This window comes from Mustelus asterias, chromosome 9 (assembly GCF_964213995.1).
Source record: "Mustelus asterias chromosome 9, sMusAst1.hap1.1, whole genome shotgun sequence".
Taxonomy (NCBI): Eukaryota; Metazoa; Chordata; class Chondrichthyes; order Carcharhiniformes; family Triakidae; genus Mustelus; species Mustelus asterias.
In genome coordinates this window covers 132800558-132825149 of record NC_135809.1, presented here as the reverse complement: position 1 = coordinate 132825149, position 24592 = coordinate 132800558, and the positions used below count along the sequence as shown (strand labels likewise).

Here is a 24592-nt window from a genome sequence, read left to right as displayed (position 1 = left end):
GCTGGGGACCCAGCACTAGTCACTGCCTGTCACTCTGTTTATTCCCACTCCCTGCGTCCCGTCTGCCAACCAGTTCTCTATCCATGTCAATACATTACCCCCAATAAGAACATAAGAACATAAGAAATAGGAGCAGGAGTAGGCCATCTAGCCCCTCGAGCCTGCCCCGCCATTCAATAAGATCATGGCTGATCTGACATGGATCAGTACCACTTACCCGCCTGATCCCCATAACCCTTAATTCCCTTACCGATCAGGAATCCATCCATCCGCGCTTTAAACATATTCAGCGAGGTAGCCTCCACCACCTCAGTGGGCAGAGAATTCCAGAGATTCACCACCCTCTGGGAGAAGAAGTTCCTCCTCAACTCTGTCTTAAACCGACCCCCCTTTATTTTGAGGCTGTGTCCTCTAGTTTTAACTTCCTTACTAAGTGGAAAGAATCTCTCCGCCTCCACCCTATCCAGCCCCCGCATTATCTTATAAGTCTCCATAAGATCCCCCCTCATCCTTCTAAACTCCAACGAGTACAAACCCAATCTCCTCAGCCTCTCCTCATAATCCAAACCCCTCATCTCCGGTATCAACCTGGTGAACCTTCTCTGCACTCCCTCCAATGCCAATATATCCTTCCTCATATAAGGGGACCAATACTGCACACAGTATTCCAGCTGCGGCCTCACCAATGCCCTGTACAGGTGCATCAAGACATCCCTGCTTTTATATTCTATCCCCTTCGCAATATAGGCCAACATCCCATTTGCCTTCTTGATCACCTGTTGTACCTGCAGACTGGGCTTTTGCGTCTCATGCACAAGGACCCCCAGGTCCCTTTGCACGGTAGCATGTTTTAATTTGTTTCCATTGAGATAGTAATCCCATTTGTTATTATTTCCTCCAAAGTGTATAACTTCGCATTTCTCAACGTTATACTCCATTTGCCATATCCTCGCCCACTCACTCAGCCTGTCCAAATCTCTCTGCAGATCTTCTCCGTCCTCCACACGATTCACTTTTCCACTTATCTTTGTGTCGTCTGCAAACTTCGTTACCCTACACTCCGTCCCCTCCTCCAGATCATCTATATAAATGGTAAATAGTTGCGGCCCGAGTACCGATCCCTGCGGCACGCCACTAGTTACCTTCCTCCAACCGGAAAAACACCCATTTATTCCGACTCTTTGCTTCCTGTCGGATAGCCAGTCCCCAATCCACTTTAACACACTACCCCCAACTCCGTGTGCCCTAATCTTCTTCAGTAGCCTTTTATGGGGCACCTTATCAAACGCCTTTTGGAAATCCAAAAACACCGCATCCACCGGTTCTCCTCCATCAACCGCCCTAGTCACATCTTCATAAAAATCCAACATGTTCGTCAAGCACGACTTTCCCCTCATGAATCCATGCTGCGTCTGATTGATCGAACCATTTCTATCCAGATGCCCTGCTATCTCCTCTTTAATAATGGATTCCAGCATTTTCCCTACTACAGACGTTAAGCTGACCGGCCTATAGTTACCCGCCTTTTGTCTCCTTCCTTTTTTAAACAGCGGCGTAACATTAGCCGTTTTCCAATCAACCGGCACTACCCCAGAATGCAACGAGTTTTGATAAATAATCACTAACGCATCCACTATTACCTCTGACATTTCTTTCAATACCCTGGGATGCATTCCATCCGGACCCGGGGACTTGTCCACCTTCAGTCCCATTAGTCTACCCAGCACTGCCTCTCTGGTAACATTAATTGTATTAAGTATTTCTCCTGCTGCCAACCCTCTATCGTTAATATTTGGCAAACTATTTGTGTCCTCCACCGTGAAGACCGACACAAAAAACTTATTTAAAGACTCAGCCATATCCTCATTTCCCACTATTAACTCCCCCCTCTCGTCCTCCAAGGGTCCAACATTCACTCTAGCCACTCTATTCCTTTTTATATATTTATAAAAACTTTTACTATCATTTTTTATATTAATTGCTAGCCTAGCTTCATAGTCTATCCTTCCTTTCTTTATCGCTTTCTTAGTCTCTCTTTGTTGTTTCTTAAATTTTTCCCAATCACTTGTTTCTCCACTATTTTTGGCCACTCTGTACGCAGCTGTTTTTATTTTAATACTCTCCTTTATTTCCTTCGTTATCCACGGCTGGTTCTCCCTTTTCTTACAATCCTTGTTTTTTGCTGGAATATATTTTTGCTGAGAACTGAAAAGGATCTCATTAAAAATCCTCCACTGTTCCTCAGCTATCCTACCTGCCAGCCTGCTCTCCCAGTCTACCTTAGCCAATTCATCCCTCATCCTATCATATTTCCCTCTGTTCAAACAGAGGACACTGGTTTGGGACCAAACTTTCTCCTCTTCCATCTGAATCAGAAATTCGACCATATTGTGGTCACTAGACCCAAGAGGGTCCTTCACAATAAGATCCTTAATTCTACCTACCTCGTTACACAATACCAGATCCAAAATAGCTCGTTCCCTCGTCGGTTCCGTAACATGCTGTTCAAGGAAACTATCCCGACAGCATTCTAAGAACTCTTCCTCCATTCCACCCTTACCGACTTGAGTCTGCCAGTCAATGTGCATGTTGAAGTCCCCCATGATTATTGCCGTTCCGTTTTTACACGCATCCCTTATCTGCTTGTTTATAGCCCTCCCTACCTCAACATTATTATTTGGGGGCCTATATACCACACCTACTAGTGTCTTTCTCCCTCTACTATTCCTCATCTCTACCCATAACGATTCCACGTTTTGTTCCTCAGAGCCTATGTCATCCCTCAGTACTACCCTGATATTATCTCTTATTAATAGCGCGACCCCACCACCTTTTCCTTCCTGTCTATTCTTCCTAAACGCCTGATACCCCTGGATATTCATCTCCCAGTCCTGGTCACCTTTCAGCCACGTTTCTGTAATGGCCACTAGATCGTACCCACTCGTGCTGATTTGCACCATCAACTCATTTACCTTGTTCCGAATGCTTCGTGCATTCAGGCAAAGTGTCCTTATTCCAGCTTTTATCTGGACCCGCTTTGATGAGTCGCGAACACCCTCTCCCTCTACTCCCTTATCTAAATTACCGCCTTCATTCACTTGCACCCTCTCCTCTACCATTAATTTTGTAATTCCCCTTACCCCTGCATCCTCCACCCCATCAATTAGTTCCTTGATCCTAGTCAACTCTTCTAGCTCCCCTCCCCCCAACCTATCTAGTTTAAATTCTCCCCAGTAACCTTAGCCAACCTACCGGCCAGGATATTGGTCTTATAATACCATGAGCCTTAATTTTGCTCACTAGTCTCTTGTGTGGGACTTTGTCAACTACAGACTTTTGAAACTACAGATACACAACATCCACTGCTCCACCCTTGTCCACTCTACTGGTCACTTCCTCAAAATATTCCAGAAGATTTATCAAGCACGATTTCCCTTTAGTGAATCCATGCTGACTTGGACCAATCCTGTCACCGCTTTCCAAATGCTCAATTGACTCCAGCATTTTCCCCATCACCAATGTCAGGCTAACCGGTCTATAATTCTCTGTTTTCTCTCTCCCTCACTTTTCTAAAAAGTGGGGTTACATTAGCTACCCTCCAATCCACTGGAACTTTTCCAGAGTCTATAGAATGCTGGAAAATGATCACCAATGCATCCACTATTTCTAGGGCCACTTCCTTGAGTACTCTGGGATGCAGAGCATCAGGCCCCGGGGACTTAACAGGTTTTAATCCTAGCAATTTCCCCAATACAATTTCCTGACTAATAAGGATTTCCTTCAGCTCCTCCTTCATGCTCGACCCTCTGTCCCCTAGTATTTCTGGAAAGTTATTTGTGTCCTCCTTAGTGAAGACACAGCCAAAGTATTTGTTGAGCTGGTCTGCCATCTCTTTGTTGCCCACTATGAATTCACCTGATTCTAACTGTAAGGGACCTACATTTGTCTTCACCAGTCTTTGCAATCAGTTTTTATGTTTTCTGCAAGCCTATTCTATTTTCCCCTTCTGAATTAAACCCTTTGTCCTCCTGTGCTGGATTTTAAATTTCTCCCCGTCCTCAGGTTTGCTGCTTTTTTGGGCCAATATATATGCCTCATCTTTGGCTTTAACATTATCCCTGATTTCCCCCGTTAGCCATTGATGAGCCACCTTCCCTCTTTTACTCTTACGCCAGATGAGGATGTACAGTTGTTGAAGTTCATCCATGTGTTCTTTAAATGTCTGCCATTGCCTATCCACTGTCAATCCCTTAAGTATCCTTTGTCAGCTTATCCTAGCCAATGCACATCTCATATCGTCAAAGTTAACTTTCCTCAAGTTCAGGACCCTAGTCTCAGACTTAATTGTATCACTCTCCATCTTAAGGAAGAATTCTACCATATTACGATCACATGATCAAAAAGGTTAAAGGTCAATCTGCAAATCCTTCCAAAATGCCAATGGCTAGCAGTAAGAGTGGAAGAGGCTCCTGGTCAGCCATGCTTGACATAGAGTGGCGGCCCTCAAGCTATAAGCCCCTGGCCATAAGGCTAGTGACCTGTTCCAGGAATTATTAGCCATGGAAACGGACAGAACTTTGCCTTAACGCACCACTAAGTGCTGGAAGAAAATTGGAATTAGAACAAGGATCAGGGATGTAAATTTAAGATGTAGGGCAAGAACGGCAGGGGAATGTGGGAAGAACTTCCTTATACTGTGAGGGGTAATAGCCTGGAACTCGCTGCCCATGAAGATGGTAGAAGCGGAAACAATCAATGATTTAAAAGGAAATTGGATGGGCAAATGGAATGGGGCAGGAGGGAGATGGTAGCAATGTCACTGTGGTAATGTGACAGGGGTCATAATCCAGATACTCAGGTATGTGTTCAAAACTCAGTACGGCAACTGGTAAAATTTAAGTTCAATAAATGATGAATAAAAAGGTGGTCTCAGTATTGTCGACTGTTGTAAAAATCCATCTGGTTCACTAAAATCCTTTAGGGACGGAAATGTGCCATCCCTACCTGGTGTGGCTTACATGTGACTCCAGACTGACAGCAAATGTGGTTGACTCTTAACCACCTTTGGAAATGAGCTCGCAAACTATTCAGTTCAAGGGCAATTGGGAATGGGCAACAAATGCTGGCCTTGCTGGTGACACCCACACCCCATGGAAGAATAAAGAAAAAAAAACTTGAAGCTTGACCAAATGGGGGAGTGAGGCTGACTGGGTTGTTCTGCGGGGAGCCAATATGGATTCAACAGGTCAAATAGCCTCCTCCTGTGCTGTAAATGACTCTGTGAGGATTATTGTTTTGTTTGTGCTCAGGAGAGTCAAATAAATTGCTGATACTTCAAAAGGAGAGAAAACCTTACCTGGCAGGATGAAAACATGATCATGCTGTTGATTCAAAGTCTTTTGGCTAAGATCAAGCGTCAGATCAAGCCCAAGATGGGGTGCAATGCCTCACCTTGTCAGCTTGGATCTTGTTTGTCCCTCTTGTGAGGACCATGAATTGGATTCAATTTGAATTTGGTTTTTAGAGCGAGCGAGGAGATGGATTCAGGCTTGTCTGGGCCACTCTGCACATTGGCTTTGTCATTTTAAGAGTGGAGTTTAAAAAAATGTAAAAAGGGAAATCTGGCTTAGAGGTCAAATCAATACACGGAATGCATCAAACTAAGTGGACACTTGATGCTCAAGGGTAACAATGCACCTTGAGACAGCAATCCTTTTACCAAGAAACAAAAGCCGTGAACACAACTTTGGGTTTGGTGAAGTTCGAGAAAGAAGAGTCATGTAAGTGGCAGGTGGCAGATAGCATCCAGTAATCTGTGAAAGATAAGGTGTGAGGCAGCATTTATGAAAGTTAGAGGTTCCAGTTTAATTATCAGTGCACAACTATTGAGGTTGATAATCGGTGTGCTGCGTGAAAGTCACTGGTGATACAGCATCTAGTGAAGAGTTGGGTCGAGCCTACAGCTGCCAAGTGCAGCATAAGTTTCAGCACTGCTACAGGGAAATAATAAAAGTTTGTTCGCTTCAAGGACATTGACGTTTATGAAGGAGTTTGCTATATTTCAAAATAGCAGCATCCATTAATTTGATGTTAATATTGTCAGAGTGGCATAAGTATTTTAAATTTAGTAGAAACAGTTAAATTGTGAATTGATGATGAGAGTGCATGCATCAGGGATAGGAGGTCATCCAAACTGCAGATGTAATACAGGACTTAATTGATTTGATTTGATTTATTATTGCCACATGTATTAACATACAGTGAAAAGTATTGTTGTTTGCGCGCTATACAGACAAAGCATTGATTATCTTCGATTAGGTAATACGGCAGAAGTCTGGCAAGAAAAGATGAAAAAGTCATCTTCAACTGATAACTTACTTTGTGTAATAGTCTGGACATAGATTTCTGTCACATTCAGAGTGAATGTAAAAGAGAACTGGATCAAGCTTAGAAGTGATTACACCAAGAGTCCTTGTCTCATGCTTCTGTGATCACACCCTTGAACTTGTGGGACTGCCAGCGTGCTTTTACCTTTCCAATTTCAATCTGTAATATCAGCAGTGATGCAACATGACTTTTTCTTCATTTAAAATTGGTTCTTATACAGGTTTTCTCTCTTCCCTCACACGGCTACATTGGTGATGTGCTTCATGTTGTGAGATTTGAATGACTGAGGGTTATTCCACCATTAGGATGGAAGGGACTTGTTCAAGATTCTCTTAAGGTTAACGTGCAGGTTCAGTCGGCAGTTAGGAAGGCAAATGCAATGTTAGCATTCATGTCAAGAGGGCTAGAATACAAGAGCTGGGATGTACTTCTGAGGCTGCATAAGGTTCTAGTCTGACCCCATTTGTAGTATTGTGAGCAGTTTTGGGCCCCATATCTAAGGAGGGATGTGCTGGCCTTGGACAGGGTCCAGAGGAGGTTCACAAGAATGATCCCTGGAATGAAGAGCTTGTCATATGAGGAACGGTTGAGAACTCTGGGTCTGTACTCGGAGTTTAGAAGGATGAAGGGGGATCTTATTGAAATTTACAGGATACTGCGAGGCCTGGATAGAGTGGACATGGAGAGGATGTTTCCACTTGCAGAAAATCTAGAAGAGGACACAACCTCAGGCTAAAGGGACGATCCTTTAAAACAGAGATGAGGAGGAATTTCTTCAGTCAGAGAGTGCTGAATCTGTGGAAGTCTTTGTCGCAGAAGGCTGTGGAGGCCAGGTCATTGAGTGTCTTTAAGACAGAGATAGATAGGTTCTTGATTAATAAGGGGATCAGGAGTTATGGGGAAAAGGCAGGAGGATGGGAATGAGAAAAATATCAGCCACGATTGAATGGCGGAGCAGACTTGATGGGCCAAGTGGCCTAATTCTGCTCCTATGTCTTATGGTCTTATTACTATCAGCACTGATCTTTAGCTGGCGAAAGGAGAGTGATTCTTTGCTTTTTTTAAGATAGAAATGCAAGAAACCTGACTGAGACCACATGAGAAACATCCAATAAAAGGAAAGCAAATTCAAAAGTGTCCAAAAGAGATACAAAAGGGTCCAGAGGGGCATTTCTTTCACACAGAGGGTGGTGAGTGTCTGGAACAAGCTGTCAGAGACAATAGTGGAGGTGGGTACAATTTTGTCTTTTAAAAAGCGTTTAGACAGTTACATGGGTAAGATGGGTATAGAGGGATATGGGCCAAATGCAGGCATTTGGGACTAGCTTAGGGGTTAAAAAAAGGGCGGCATGGACAAGTTGGGCCGAAGGGCCTGTTTCCATGCTGTAAACCTCTACGACTCTATATGCCATCATAACTGGGAATATTTAGCATGATATTGGATGTGTTATCACATTTTTGAGTGCCCCTTGAGTTCCAAAATGGCATCTGTGGTATGCACGCAAACTTGTGGGGTGAATTGCACTGTGTGTTACACTGGCATTAATGTGCAAACAGTAAACAGTTGCTGAAAGTATGCAGAGGAGGAGGATCAGGGCATCGGTCAGAATGCAACATAGATTTAATGGCAGTGGTGATACTTAAGAATTCAACACTCCAGCTAACATTCTTCTAATATTCTACAGCAGAACACACATTCAGCACCTCGGAATACTGCAAGACTCGGAGAATGAATGGACGCCATGCAGAGCAGGACAAGCTGCTGGAAGAGGGAGGAGGCTCTCAAGCAGGACACCATAACTGTGCAGGGTGTACAGGGACCGATGCTCCTCGGAAAAGTAGCCAGAGTAATTAAGGGCCCCACGCACCTCGGACATTCTCTCTTCCACCTTCTTCCATCGGGAAAAAGATGCAAAAGTCTGAGGTCACGTACCAACCGACTCAAGAACAGCTTCTTTCCTGCTGCTGTCAGACTTTTGAATAGACCTACCTCGCACTAAGTTGATCTTTCTCTACACCCTAGCTATGACTGCGACACGACATTCTGCACTCTCTCCTTTCCTTCTCTATGAATGGTATGCTTTGTCAGTATAGCACACAAGAAACAATATTTTTCGTTGTATACTAATACATGTGACAATAATAAATCAAATCAATAAAAGGAGAAATGCCATGAGAAGTCTGCACTTTGGCACAATCTTCCTCATTGAAGTCCACCACCTGCTGCAGTGTCAGAGGAGGGCAAGGGCTACATTGGCTGTGAAGCTGACTATGTTGATTAACTTTTATGTGTCTGTCTCCTTCCAGGCTGGAGATAGAGATATTTTCAACATCTTGCAGCTTGCAATCAGTTGTACATAAGGAAAGGCACTAAGGCTGTCTGTTCAGAAAAGATAACTGCGTTTTGTTCCTCCTGCCAGGGACAAGCAGGACAAGAACTTGGCTTTGATAGCGTTGTACGCAGACTGCCATTGACTGAGATGGAAGAGGAGAAAGTTTGGTCTCAAACCAGTGTCCTCTGTTTGAACAGAGGGAAATATGATAGGATGAGGGATGAATTGGCTAAGGTAGACTGGGAGAGCAGGCTGGCAGGTAGGATAGCTGAGGAACAGTGGAGGATTTTTAAGGAGATCCTTTTCAGTTCTCAGCAAAAGTATATTCCAGCAAAAAACAAGGATTGTAAGAAAAGGGAGAACCAGCCGTGGATAACGAAGGAAATAAAGGAGAGTATTAAAATAAAAACAGCTGCGTACAGAGTGGCCAAAAATAGTGGAGAAACAAGTGATTGGGAAAAATTTAAGAAACAACAAAGAGAGACTAAGAAAGCGATAAAGAAAGGAAGGATAGACTATGAAGCTAGGCTAGCAATTAATATAAAAAATGATAGTAAAAGTTTTTATAAATATATAAAAAGGAATAGAGTGGCTAGAGTGAATGTTGGACCCTTGGAGGACGAGAGGGGGGAGTTAATAGTGGGAAATGAGGATATGGCTGAGTCTTTAAATAAGTTTTTTGTGTCGGTCTTCACGGTGGAGGACACAAATAGTTTGCCAAATATTAACGATAGAGGGTTGGCAGCAGGAGAAATACTTAATACGATTAATGTTACCAGAGAGGCAGTGCTGGGTAGACTAATGGGACTGAAGGTGGACAAGTCCCCGGGTCCGGATGGAATGCATCCCAGGGTATTGAAAGAAATGTCAGAGGTAATAGTGGATGCGTTAGTGATTATTTATCAAAACTCGTTGCATTCTGGGGTAGTGCCGGTTGATTGGAAAACGGCTAATGTTACGCCGCTGTTTAAAAAAGGAAGGAGACAAAAGGCGGGTAACTATAGGCCGGTCAGCTTAACGTCTGTAGTAGGGAAAATGCTGGAATCCATTATTAAAGAGGAGATAGCAGGGCATCTGGATAGAAATGGTTCGATCAATCAGACGCAGCATGGATTCATGAGGGGAAAGTCGTGCTTGACGAACATGTTGGATTTTTATGAAGATGTGACGAGGGCGGTTGATGGAGGAGAACCGGTGGATGCGGTGTTTTTGGATTTCCAAAAGGCGTTTGATAAGGTGCCCCATAAAAGGCTACTGAAGAAGATTAGGGCACACGGAGTTGGGGGTAGTGTGTTAAAGTGGATTGGGGACTGGCTATCCGACAGGAAGCAAAGAGTCGGAATAAATGGGTGTTTTTCCGGTTGGAGGAAGGTAACTAGTGGCGTGCCGCAGGGATCGGTACTCGGGCCGCAACTGTTTACCATTTATATAGATGATCTGGAGGAGGGGACGGAGTGTAGGGTAACAAAGTTTGCAGACGACACAAAGATAAGTGGAAAAGTGAATCGTGTGGAGGACGGAGAAGATCTGCAGAGAGATTTGGACAGGCTGAGTGAGTGGGCGAGGATATGGCAAATGGAGTATAACGTTGAGAAATGCGAGGTTATACACTTTGGAGGAAATAATAACAAATGGGATTACTATCTCAATGGAAACAAATTAAAACATGCTACCGTGCAAAGGGACCTGGGGGTCCTTGTGCATGAGACGCAAAAGCCCAGTCTGCAGGTACAACAGGTGATCAAGAAGGCAAATGGGATGTTGGCCTATATTGCGAGGGGGATAGAATATAAAAGCAGGGATGTCTTGATGCACCTGTACAGGGCATTGGTGAGGCCGCAGCTGGAATACTGTGTGCAGTATTGGTCCCCTTATATGAGGAAGGATATATTGGCATTGGAGGGAGTGCAGAGAAGGTTCACCAGGTTGATACCGGAGATGAGGGGTTTGGATTATGAGGAGAGGCTGAGGAGATTGGGTTTGTACTCGTTGGAGTTTAGAAGGATGAGGGGGGATCTTATGGAGACTTATAAGATAATGCGGGGGCTGGATAGGGTGGAGGCGGAGAGATTCTTTCCACTTAGTAAGGAAGTTAAAACTAGAGGACACAGCCTCAAAATAAAGGGGGGTCGGTTTAAGACAGAGTTGAGGAGGAACTTCTTCTCCCAGAGGGTGGTGAATCTCTGGAATTCTCTGCCCACTGAGGTGGTGGAGGCTACCTCGCTGAATATGTTTAAAGCGCGGATGGATGGATTCCTGAGCGGTAAGGGAATTAAGGGTTATGGGGATCAGGCGGGTAAGTGGTACTGATCCACGTCAGATCAGCCATGATCTTATTGAATGGCGGGGCAGGCTCGAGGGGCTAGATGGCCTACTCCTGCTCCTATTTCTTATGTTCTTATGACTGCACGTATAACACTTTGCAGCACTGCATGTCAACTCTGCCCCTATACTGGAAATGAAGAGGAGTCCACATCCTCTATGCTCTGACGAAGGGTCATCCAGACTCGAAACGTTGGCTCTATTCTCTCTCCACAGATGCTGTCAGATCTGCTGAGATTTTCCAGCATTTCTGTTTCTGTTCTGCACCCTCTATGTCCAGCTGGTGTGCACCCACAGGCAGCGAATCATTCAGGACAATGCACAGTCTCCTGGCAGCCTTCATTCTGTGGCAATCTCTATGTGCTAGCCGCATTTTAGATATCATCACAAACGAAAGGTGGCTACCAGGAAACAAGGGCTCAGACATGACTGATGACTCTAGTGCACAACACACGCACAAGTGTACGGCACACAATACATGAAAGCCATACTGTCACACAAAATGCCATGGAGCAGACTGCTGGCATGATAAAGCAACGTTTCTGCTGCCTAGAATACTCCTGAAGAAAACTGCAGTAGTTGGCAGGGCAAGGATCAAGATTCATGCTGGTCTGTTGCATGATGACTTCATCATGATGGGGGGCAGTTTTGCCGCCAGCTATGTGGTGAGCAGCGGACGAGCAGGACCAGGAGGAAGAGGAGGAATAGGAAGGAGGAAAGCAGTCTAATGACCCCTTTGAACTCTGTCCATGAAGAACTACTCCAAGTGACACACCGGTAACGGTAATTCCAGTTCGCCATTCATCACTAGCCCGACACCTCATTTTTTCTTTATCACCGATTGCCACAGCATCCACTTTATGACAGTGCAACAATAAAAACCACAATATTACCCCAATGGTGCTGCACGGCCAGTGGAAGGCTGCTAACTTTCGGTTGTGGGAGACTGCCTTGGAGGACACTCTCAAACAGCTCCAGGTCTCATAGGTGGACCCAGCCAACCATCGCAGCATGGGTGGACAACAGTCTCGACTGGTTGGCTAATGGGCAAGAGCAAAGGCACCGGCAGAGTGGCAAAGCTGAGAGGAAAAGCGCTGTCTTCCTAAGAGAGGACAGCAGGTCTGTGCTTCATGGAACCAAGCCATTCTCCGGCAATCCACAAAATCTGTTAGACAGACTGTGGGACGGTTATGACAGCTTGCAAGCCCTTGTGCACACTGTCCTCCACTGACATGATGACTCCACTGCCTGAGCTTACATAGCTGCAAGCTGGCCTTACACATTAGCAGCCTGAGCTCCCACTGTCGTGCTGCAATGGAAGTTGAGACATTGGCCATCAAGGTCAGGTTCACAAGCGTATGAATGGAGCTGTCCAGCACTTGCAAGATGTTAATATAAATTCGACTGTAAGAGTAACCTAAAGACCCAACTAATGCTCTGGAGACATGAGTTCAAATACTTTTACTGCAGCTGGGAGAATGTCATAAAATCACCGAATAATTATGGTAAAGAAAGAGGCTATTCTGCCCATCATGTCTGTGCTGGCTCACTGAAGGAGCAATTCACCCAGTGCCACTCCTATGTGCCTTCAATCTATAGCCCAGGAGATCCTTTTTTAAATATCCCAATCTCCTCAGGAATGCCTTGCTTTCATCTGTCTCCACCACAGTCTCAGACAGTGTGTTCCAGACCTAATCACTCGCTGTGTAAAAAAGCTTTCCTCATGTCACCATTGCTTCTTTTACCAATTACCTTAAATCTGTGCCCTCTTGTTTTGCATTCTTTCCACCAATGGGAACAGTTTCTATCTGTCTACTCCGTCTGTAATTTTGAATACCTCTCTCAAATCTCATCTCAACCACGGAAAACAGCCACAACTTCTCCAACGTAACTGATGTAATTAAATTTAATTAATTAATAAATCTGGAATAAAATACTAGTCTCATTAACAATTATTAAGGGAATGACAGATTGTCATAAAAGCTCAGCTTCTTTGCCAACGTGAAAAATAAAGCTGTTATCATGAATTGTTTATCTGTGAATTATCATGAATGGATTTTTGATAAGATATTTACATGTTTCAGGTAACCTCATATGTTCACTCTGTTTGCACGAACTGCAACGTAACAGCTTTTAATCCACTCCATAACAAGTCATTTCATCAGCTAATTTGCCCCACATTTTCATTTTGTGTCTCACTTATTGATGCACTCGTTCCCAATTGAGAACAGTCATGAACCCAGCTCTCTGTCCTTCTGACAGTTCTGCTGCCCCAGTGCCCTAAGTTAATACTGCTCACGCCATATGGAGAATCATGCATTTCCTGCTTTGCGTCTGTCAATTAATAAATCTGGAATTATAAAGTTAGTTTCAGTAGTGGTGACCATGAAACCACAGCCAACTGTCGTAAAAACCCACCTGTTTCACATCTATCATCCTACCCTGGTCTGGCCAACATGCGAATCCAGACACACAGCAATGTGGTTTATTGTTAACTGCTCTCTGAAAGGCCTAGCAAGTCACTCAGTTCAAGGGAAATTCAGGATGAACAATAAATGTGATGTCCATATCCCGTGAAAGAATACTTTTTTTCAAAATATGCTATTTATAATTTGCCTGAAAACATATTTCTAACATATATACCACTCATATTACATCCTGAAACATTTATATAACATATAATGTGCCGTGTACTAGATTTTTTTCAAACATTGAAATGTTTCATAATCTATGTTTCCACAAATTAATCCCTCTAGAATAGAATCATAGAATACTACAGTGCAGAAGGAGGCCATTTGGCCCATCGAGCCTGGAATCTCAATAATGGTGGCCATGAAGCTGTTGGCAATTGTAAAAACAAACATCAGGTTCACTAATGATTCACTTCCTTCAGTGAAGAAAATCTGCTGTCCTTACTCAGTCTGGCCTACAAGTGACTCTGGACCCACAGCAATGTGGCTTACTTTTAACTGCCCTCTGAAATAGCCAGCAAGCCACTTAGTTCCAGGGCAATTAGGGATGGGCAACAAATGCTGGCCCTGCCAGCGATGCCCACTTCCCATGAAAAATAAATGGGGTGAACATGAATTTGTTGCTGCCACAGTTCAATTAAAGGTTATTTATTTATTAGTGTCACAAGTAGGCTTACATTAACACTGCAATGAAGTTACTGTGAAAATCCCCTAGTCGCCACACTCTGGTGCCTGTTTGGGTACACTAAGGGAGAATTTAGCATGGTCAATGCGCCCAACCAGCATGTCTTTTGGACTGTGGAAGGAAACCGGAGCACCCGGAGGAAACCCAAACAGACACGGGGAGAGCATGCAGACTCCGTACAGACAGTGACCCAAGCCGGGAATCGAACCTGGGTCCCTGGCGCTATGAGGCAGCAGTGCTAACCACTGTGCCACCTTGCCACCCATTCAAAAGAGATCTGGGTAAATTCAAGCTGGTGGAACTATAGAAGGGATACAGGCTTATAGAGAGAGTGATACTGGATTTTGTTAGGGTGAGGATTAGGGGCGCGAGAGTTAGGAAAGTTCCTCATGTTGACTTTTTCTTCTGTCCCTAATCCACATAGTCCCAAAAGTACTCACATCAATGCCAATTAAATTCAGGAGAATCGTTTAAAAATGTATTTGTGGCATAAACTTAGGTGAACTTGAACACTGTTCTTGGTTTAAATAACCCAAACTGTCAAGATGACTGCATACTCACTAACCTAAAAGGTCAACTACAAAATAACTATAAACAGCTAATAGAGCCTTGAATAATAAATAAAGTACATCCTGATCATGCTGTTCCTTGTCAACTCAGCACTCAATTGCTGTTTTTCTTTGAATATACTTTCTCCAACCACGGTCTCATTGTCATGCGACATACTTCAATTCTCACGGTGGGTGATCCCCATATAACAAACTGTCCTGTACAGTATCGGGAGAAACAGAACAATTATTAACAAAATCGGCTAGAAAATGAAAGTATACAATGTTATCATCAGGATGGGAAGGCAGGAAGATGAAAACAAGCATGCATTAAAACTCAGGGGCAGCACGGTGGCACAGTCTGAGGTCACGTACCAACTGACTCAAGAACAGCTTCTTCCCTGCTGCCGTCAGACTTTTGAATGGACCTACCTTGCATGAAATTGATCTTTCTCTACACCCTAGCTATGACTGTAACACTACATTCTGCACTCTCTCCTTTCCTTCTCTTTGAATGATATGTTTTGTCTGTATAGCGCGCAAGAAACAATACTTTTCATTGTATGTTAATACATGTGACAATAATAAATCAAATCAAATCAAAGTGGTTAGCACTGCTGCCTCACAGCGCCAGGGACCCAGGTTCAATTCCAGCCTTGGGTGACTGTTTGTGTGGAGTTTGCACGTTCACCCCGTGTCTGCGTGGGTTTCCTCCGGATGCTCCGGTTTCCCCCCGCATCCCAAAGATATCGTGGTTAGGTTGATTGGCCATGCTAAATTGCTCCTTGGATTAGCAGGGTAAATTCGTAGGGTTACGGGGATAGGGCCTGGGTGGGATTGTGTTTGGTGCAGGCTTGATGGGCCGAATGGCCTCCTTCTGTAATGTAGGGATTCTATAATTCTATAAAGTGACAAATGTGCAATTGAGACCTGGTGACAATCATCAGAGTTATTCAGGATCAACTGGCCATGAAGCTAGTTCATGCACTGTGGATTATTGAAGCTAAGTTATCTCAGGATAAAGTTTACCACCACAATATCATGGTTTGACTCAGAACATTAAGACTAGAGTCTGACACAAATTTGTCTGAAATATGCTATTAACAGGTTATTGCAGATAAATACTGCAACTTACACTCGAAGTTAAGCTACTTTACACTGGGAAGCTCTCAGAGCTCCTGGAAAACAGGTTTCCAATTTGTTCAAACAGTAAGTGACTGCAGTTGGTGTGGTAAAATTTCATTTGACTGAAATCCAAATTAAACAATTAATCACGTGTAGGTGAATTGTGAAACTTTTTAGCAGATGTGGCACTCGAGCCCTACAACAAAACCCAACATGACTGCCTCTGGCAACTACCATCTTATTTAAAAGATTATTGTAATCAGACACTCTTTTTCTGGAGCCTTGACATCCCTTGAAGAGGGAAAATGACTGATCTATGACCTGTAATTCCTGATATTCATTAAGAAAATATGCACAAGCAGATGGCAAGTGAATACCTGCACACTGCATGATCTTTCCATCTTGATCTTCAATGAGGATGCATAAGACGTAAGGAACACACCTCAGCAAGGCTGAATGTAAACTATACTGCTTGCAAGAACCAGAACGAAGAAACACTTGAATTTTTACAAGCAAAGTATAGTCAACCGATTACCTCCTTAATAAATGCAGAACACTGGTGTGAAGAGTGAGCAATCAAAAAAAGAATCATATTGTAGCCAGCACTGAAAATGTTTTTCTAAGATATTTGTAGCTTGATCAGTCGGAATCAATAGTGAACTTCTCATTTTAGATAAAAATATTTCCTGAACTTTAACCAGAGGGTATAAATCTTTTTAAAACATAAACACATTTGGTATAGAAGAGAAGGAAGTTGGCATGAAAGAAGCTGAAAGCAATGGAAGGGCCGTAGGGTGAAGAACCGTGAATACATTGTAGATGTGGGCAGCAAGGGATGAAGAGGTGCTGTAACTATCTGAAGCCCAGTGATTTGGATCAAAACAATCAGATTAACAGAGCAGGCCATTAGCCAACTTACTGTATGAATTAATAAGCAATGTAAGGAGAGCTTCAAGTTTTTAGGTGTCCAGATCACCAACAACCTGTCCTGGTCCTCCCATGCCGACATTATAGTTAAGAAAGCCCACCAACGCCTCTACTTTCTCAGAAGACTAAGGAAATTTGGCATGTCAGCTACGACTCTCACCAACTTTTATAGATGCACCATAGAAAGCATTCTTTCTGGTTGTATCACAGCTTGGTACAGCTCCTGCTCTGCCCAAGACCGCAAGGAACTACAAAAGGTCATGAATGTAACCCAATCCATCACGCAAACCAGCCTCCCATCCATTGACTCTGCCTACATTTCCCATTGCCTCGGCAAAGCAGCCAGCATAATTAAGGACCCCACGCACCCCGGACATTCTCTCTTCCACCTCCTTCCATCGGGAAAAAGATACAAAAGTCTGAGGTCACGTACCAACTGACTCAAGAACAGCTTCTTTCCTGCTGCTGTCAGACTTTTGAATGGATTTACTTGAATTAAGTTGATCTTTCCCTACACCCTAGCTATGACTGTAACACTACATTCTGCACTCTCTCGATTCCTTCTCTATGAATGCACAAAAAACAATACTTTTCACTGTATGTTAATACATGTGACAATAATGAATCAAATCAAATCAAATCGAGAGAGGTCAGTACCAAACCTGTTTCAAGAAATAATGTTCCCTCTGGAATCTTCTTCCAGTTTAATCTGAGTAGTTTTCTTATTTATGGTACAGTGTGGGTTATCACTGCCTTGTCTTTACAAATCTCTCATTTGTGATTCTTTTGCACTGGCTTTACAATATCGACAACACATCTTCAGCTGTCAGCAACATTTCAGTGCCTCTTGATCTGAACAATCTCCCCACCTCAAACAGAGGAAAGGAATGTACAGTACTGTCTGACATTGCTGCACAAGGAACTGACTGAGTCAGATGACAAAGTGTACTTTTACTGGTATGGGAGTATGTTTGGCCTGAACAGGAGTGAGACACTGAGGTACAATGGGCTTAAATATGGAAAAGCAGGCAGGTAAAGTAAGAATTCGTTCAAAGTGTACTAAGGTGTTGAACGTATTAATTGTTGAATCAGGAGCTAGGTACCTGATAGGTCAGCAGATGACCTGAAATATTAACTCTGTTTGTCTCTCCACAGATGTTGCCGGTCCTGCCAAATATTTCCTGCACTTGTCTGTTTTTTATTTCAGATTTCCAGGATCCGCAGTATTTTGCTTATGCTGTGACTTGGCTGTCCAACCTGGACATAAACTTGTAAAGCTGCAAGGTGTCACATGCAAGAAGAAATGGGTGCTTTGCATAGGTAAGAGAAGAGGCCAGGCCATCCTGTAGACAGAGGTTGAGGAATTAGGTTCGTCAATAAAAGTAGTGGTAATCTCAAGCATAATTCCAGTACCATGTAATGGGCATCTTAGGGTGAAGCCAATCAAGTTGGAGTAAAAAGGAACGGTTTCAGGTTTCTAAAATACTGGGACAAGATCTGGGGTCGATTAGAATTGTAGAGATAAGAATCAGATCAACACCAAAGCCCTTGCAAAGAGCGATGAATAATTGAGATGGATGATATTAAGATGCTAGATTGTATGGTACCAATCTAGGACTAGTAAATGGCATTTCAAAAAACTATTAACACAGCAGATACATAGTCGAAGGATTTGGACCACACAGAAACAGTAGCAAAATAAACAAACAAATGGGCGGGATTTTATGGGCTCACTTGCCCCAAGGCTGGAAAATCCCAATGACCTTTGCACGATCCATGTACTACTGCCTGATGAGTCCTGTGGCGAGCGGGATGGGAAAACTCCGCCTGCTTTGTAAGATGCCTCCGCCATGTATGAACCTTCAGAGGCTTTATCATAGTGAGAGATTCAGATATCATCGGCATCGCAGAAACTTGGTTCTCCAGTTATCTAGATTAAGCGAACATGCAGATTTTCTGATGATAAAAAAGGCAAAAGTGGGATGGGAGAAAATGTAGTTACACCCAAGATGGTCCTCGTCTATACTCAGGTAAGATGGAAATGCTATGAGTGGGGACAAGTAACATGATCGGAAGAAAACTGGCAATGGGCACCTGCTACACACTGCTGTGTTTAGGAGATGGAATTGGACCAAGAACATTACATTGAAATAAAAGGAGGACATGGAGGAACAGTTTAAGCTATTACGAGTGATACATTAGCAGTGATTAATTAAAGTGTAGAAATGAAAAAATGATTCTGGAACAGAACTGGACTCTGACATGGATGATTGAATAACTGAATGAAAAGGACCGATTCTGGACCTGACACAGTTTCATTCCTGGCATTCCCAGGCTCCTTCATTTGATGTTTGCTAAACCATCAGCAGTAAGTATAGCCTGATTAGATGGAACCATAATGGAATAATTCAGCTGGGAGTCCTCAATATTGACCCTCGATGCCTCAAGTCAAAAAACAAGTTTTCTTGATCACAACAATGCGATCTGCATACAAAATACCAACAAACAACTGGCCAAGGTCAGAGCTAGGCAGATTCACAACCAACGAATCACAGCAAAACTATCCAGCGCTATGACCTACAATGGTGATGGACAACCAGATAACTGGACTGAAGCAGTCAGTGTCCAAATGCAGCAAGACCTGGAGAATATCCAGGCTTGGGCTGAGAAGTGGCAAATTATGTTTGTGGCACACAAATGCCAGGTAATAACCATCTTCCAAGATGTTATAATGTAACCAATGGTGACATGACATGAGGGTCAGCTGACCCGGTAGACAATGTAACCAATGGCAATGGGGATATAAACAGGGCCTAGTTTTAAGGCTGATAAAATTGGATATCCTAAATTAAAGAATTGGGCACATTGAAATCAAACACAGTCAAACCTCAGGCAGGCCAATTGTACAATACACAAATGTGTCTGGGCCTGACCCATCAACCACCCATCAAAGGTCGTTACACTCTACTTGAGACTTAGCAGGAGATCATGGCACCTCATTGAAATGCATCGGTCTATTGTTAGAAGCCCAGATCGGGCCAGACTTTCTGGCACCAAGAGATCCTGTAGAAATCTTACCGGATAACAAGTTTAACAACATGGAGATGGACACCTGGGGGGCGGACCCTGGTGTCCTGTCAGGCAGACATCAAGAAACCCACTGGGTATTGGAACCCCCTCCTGGGACCTCATTGGCCGGAAGCCAGAGAAGTTTCTGGAAAGGCAAGCAGGCTGGGGATAAAGGGACACACTCAGAGGCACACTGCAGCGAAAACTCGACAGGGGAGACAGCCGTGACAATTCGGAAGACTGACCAGAGAAGGAAGGAAGAAGCGGCCATTGAGACTCACCTTCGTGACGACAGACCAGAGGGACTCAGAGAATCGGGCCTGCAGTTTAACCAAGCCATCTTTACGGGTAGTATACTTGAATCTGGGGTATCCTCTTGTTTTATGTGAGTAATTTAAGGGTTAATAGTGTTATTTAATAAACTTGTTGAACTTTTACTTGTGTTTGTCCTTTGTCCACCTTGCAAATAAGGGCACCGGGGTAAAACCTTGGAGTAAGTAAACTGGTTGAAAGTATCTAAGAATTAACAGGTACAACAGAAGTTAGTTCTTTTAAAAGAGAGAACCTAACTATCACTCCTTGACATTCAATGCCATTACCGTTGTTGAATCCCCCACTATCAACATCTTGGGGGTTATCATTGACCAGAAATTGAACTGGATTAGCCATATAAATACTGTGGCTACAAGAGCAGCTCAGAGGCTGAGAACGCTGCAGTGAGTAACTCACCTCCTGACTCCCCAAAGCCTGTCCACCATCTTCAAGGCACAAGTCAGGCATGTGATGGAACACTTGCCTGGATGGATGCAGCTCCAACAACACTCAAAAAGCTTGATACCTGTCCAGGACAAAGCAGCCTGTTTGATTGGTGTCCCATCCACAAACATTCACTCCCACCACCACTGAAGCACAGTAGCAGCAGTGTGTACCATTTACAAGATGCGAAGCAGGAGCTCACCAAGGCTCCTTAAATGGCACTTCCAAACCCTGGCCACTACCATCCAGAAGATACATCACCACCTGGAAGTTCCCTTCCAAGTCACTAACTAATCTGACTTGGAAATATATCGCCATTCCTCCACTGTTTTGGGGTTAAAATCCTGGAACTCCCTCCCTAACATCACGATGGGTGTACCTACACCACATGGACTGCAACTATTCAAGAAGGCAGCTCACCGCCACCTTCTCAAGGGCAATTAGAGAAGGGTAATAAATGCTGGTCTAGCCAGCGACATCCTTGAATGAATAAAAGAAAACTAGTGGGAGGAGGTGTGTGTGAATATCACCACCCTGACAGCACTAGAACACGACACACAGTTGAAAAATACAACACTGAAGTGAATGCAAGTACTTTCAACCCAAAAGTGCAGGGTAGACAATCCCACTTAGGATCAAAGCAGTAAATACTTCTGAAAATCTGTGACGTGAAAACAGAAAGTACTGGAAATATTAGCAGGTTTGCGCAGTATCTGTGTTGAGAGAGACAGATGAGGGGGAGAGGAGGGGAGGGAGGGGGAGAGAGTGAATGTTTTAGGTCAGTTGCCTTTCCTGAGGATAATTCTGAGTGAGAGCATGGCCAAATATATAGTCATTCAGTCTCTATACTCACTCACTCAAATACTCACTCGGTCATAGAAACTCATTCACTCAGCTACTCACTCAGTCACTTTATTTAAATTAATTCACAGGATGTGGTTGTCGCTGACCAGGCCAGCATTTATTGCCTCTCTCTAACTACCCTTGACAACGTGGTGGTGAGCTGCCTTCTTGAATTGTTGCAGGCCATGTGGTGTAGCTGCACCAACAATGCTGTTCGGGAGGGAATTCCAGGAATGAGATAAATTTCCAAGCCAGGATGGTGAGTGACTGAAGGGGGACCTCCAGGTGGTGATGTTCCCAGGTACTTGCTGCCCTTGTCCTTCTAGATAATACTGGTGATGGATTTCGAAGGTGCTGCCTAAGGAGCCTTGATAAATTTCTATGGTGTATCTTGTAGATACGACATAAGGCTGCCGCTGTGTGTTGGTGGTGGCATGAGAGAAGTTTGCTGAAAGGGGTGTCAATCAAGTGGGCTGCTTTGTCCTTTATGGATATTAAGCTTCTTGAGTGTTGGAGCGGCACTCATCCAAGCAAGTGAACTGTATTCCATCATACTCCTGACTTGAACCTGGTAGATGGTGGACAGGGTTTGGTAGGGAGGGAGGGGAAGAGTCAGGAGGTTAAAGTCTCTCTTCTTGAAGATGGGCATTGCATGGCAGTTGTGTAGCATGAAGATTATTTGTCAGCAATCAGCCCAAGCTTGGACATTATAATGGTCTTGCTGCATTTGGACATGGACTGTTTCAGCATCTGAGGATTCATAAATTGTGCAGTTGTCAGCAAACATCCCACTTCTGACCTTTAGGTAGCAGGAAGATCAATGATAAATAAATTTCTACATCAGTCTCTGTAATCAGTCTGTACGCTCACACACAGTCCGTACTCACACACAGTCCGTACGCTCACACACAGTCCGTACTCTCACACACAGTCCGTACGCTCACACACAGTCCGTACGCTCACACACACAATCCGCACGCTCACACACAGTCCGCACGCTCACACACAGTCCGTACGCTCACACACAGTCCGTACGCTCACACACACAGTCCGCACGCTCACACACAGTCCGCACGCTCACACATAGTCCGTACGCTCACACACAGTCCGCACGCTCACACACAGTCCGTACGCTCACACAGTCCGCACGCTCACACACAGTCCGTACGCTCACACACAGTCCGTACGCTCACACACAGTCCGTACGCTCACACACAGTCCGCACGCTCACACACAGTCCGTACTCTCAGTCCGTACGTGCACACACAGTCCGCACGCTCACACACAGTCCACACACTGACAGTCTGTGTAATCAGCCTCACTCTGTCAGTATGCTGACTCTCTGTGTACTCAGTGTGTATACAGTCTGTACTCTCTCTCTGTGCACACACACTGTGTACACGCAGTATGCCCGCTCTGTGTACTCACTGAGATACTCCTCCGCGGACATTGAGAAGCGATCTCCGTTCATGTTGTGGTTTTATTCTCACTGTGAAGCGGATTGCCGGCAGCGCAGCCCCGTTACCATAACAGCAGCTTCCCCGGAAATGTGCAGCGGAAAACCCGCCCCCGACACCACAGCGCCGGGACATTGGTTCCGACCCGGACCCAGATCGCAGACACCAACCCCAAGCCTTGGTTCAGACTCAACCCCAACCCTATACACAGACACAGCCTCAACATCAACCTTAAACCCCAAACCTACCCCCATACCCAACCCCCACATCCCAAACACAACCCCCCACAATACACACCCCAACTGCGCAGCCCCGAGCCTTGGTTTCAAGAGTCCCAGACTGCAAACCCAGTACCAACCCAAACCCCAGTACCTGCCCACCTATATCCCTCCACTTGCTGAGACTCTTGTCTGCACTGGGCTGGAGCAAGGCCAGCTGGACAACTCAAAGAAACTTAATCCCAAAGCCTCCAGCTGTCACATTTTAAAATGAGAAGAGTTCACTTGCACTACATCTACTTGCACCTCCACAGAGTTCAAGGTGCAGCAACATCACCCTGTACTTGGGCTCAAAGCAATACTCAAATGGAGACAAAAACAGAAAATGCTAGAAAATCTCAGCAGGTCTGACAGCATCGATGGAGAGATCTGGATGGTCCAGACTCAGGACGTTGGCTCTATTCTCTTTCCACAGATACTGTCAGACCTGCTGAGATTTTCCAGAATTTTCTGTTCTTGTTACAAGGATGGATATGTTGGCAGCGTAATGGCTGGAGTGTGGAGGACAGTCATGCGATGAAACCTCCAGGACTGTATTTAATCATAGTCGACAACCTCAAATGCCAGAAACAACACAAGTGCTGTGTCTGAGATGACAGCAATATTACAGGTGAACCTGTACATAAAGAGTAGCCCTGTTTCCAAAAAGGCAAGTGTTAGAAATCATAGAAACCCTACAGTACAGAAAGAGGCCATTCGGCCCATCGAGTCTGCACCGACCACAATCCCACCCAGGCCCTACCCCCATATCCCTACATATTTTACCCACTAATCCCTCTAACCGACACATCTCAGGACACTAAGGGGCAATTTAATCATAGCCAATCAACCTAACCCGCACATCTTTTAGAATGTGGGAGGAAACCGGAGTACCCGGAGGAAACCCATGCAGACACGAGGAGAATGTGCAAACTCCACACAGACAGTGACCTAAGCCGGGAATTGAACCTAGGTCCCTGGAGCTGTGAAGCAGCAGTGCTAACCACTGTGCCACCGTGGTATACAATGGTGGAAGAATTACTAAGGTAGCACGAATAAGGTCAAAGGGAGGATTACAAGTGAGGACAATCTTCTTACAGTTAATTTGCTGGAACATTAGTTTGTGAAACTTAGTGAGGACATAGCTGATAGAGTCACAGATGTTTACGGCATGGAAATAGACCCTTCAGACCAACTTGTCCATGCCACACAGTTTTTACCATTAAACTAGTCCCAATTGCTCGTGTTTGGCCCATATCCCTCTGTATCAATCTTACCCATGTAACTGTCTAAATGCTTTATAAAAGACAAAATTGTACCCGCCTCTACTACTACATCCGGCAGCTCATTCCAGCACTTACCACCGTCTGTATGAAAAAAATTTATTTGATTTGATTTGATTTATTATTGTC

At 44.3% G+C, this 24592-nt stretch overlaps 1 protein-coding gene across 1 annotated transcript in view; it reads right to left on the bottom strand.

Moving 5' to 3' along the window:
- cstpp1 (centriolar satellite-associated tubulin polyglutamylase complex regulator 1) overlaps nt 1-23016 on the bottom strand; it is a 285867-nt gene extending 262851 nt beyond the window's left edge. The window contains exon 1 of the mRNA XM_078221049.1: nt 22895-23016. Coding sequence (XP_078077175.1) covers nt 22895-22937 — 43 coding nt within the window. The 5' untranslated portion in view covers nt 22938-23016. The remainder of the gene's footprint in view (nt 1-22894) is intronic.
- Nucleotides 23017-24592: the final 1576 nt, after the last annotated feature.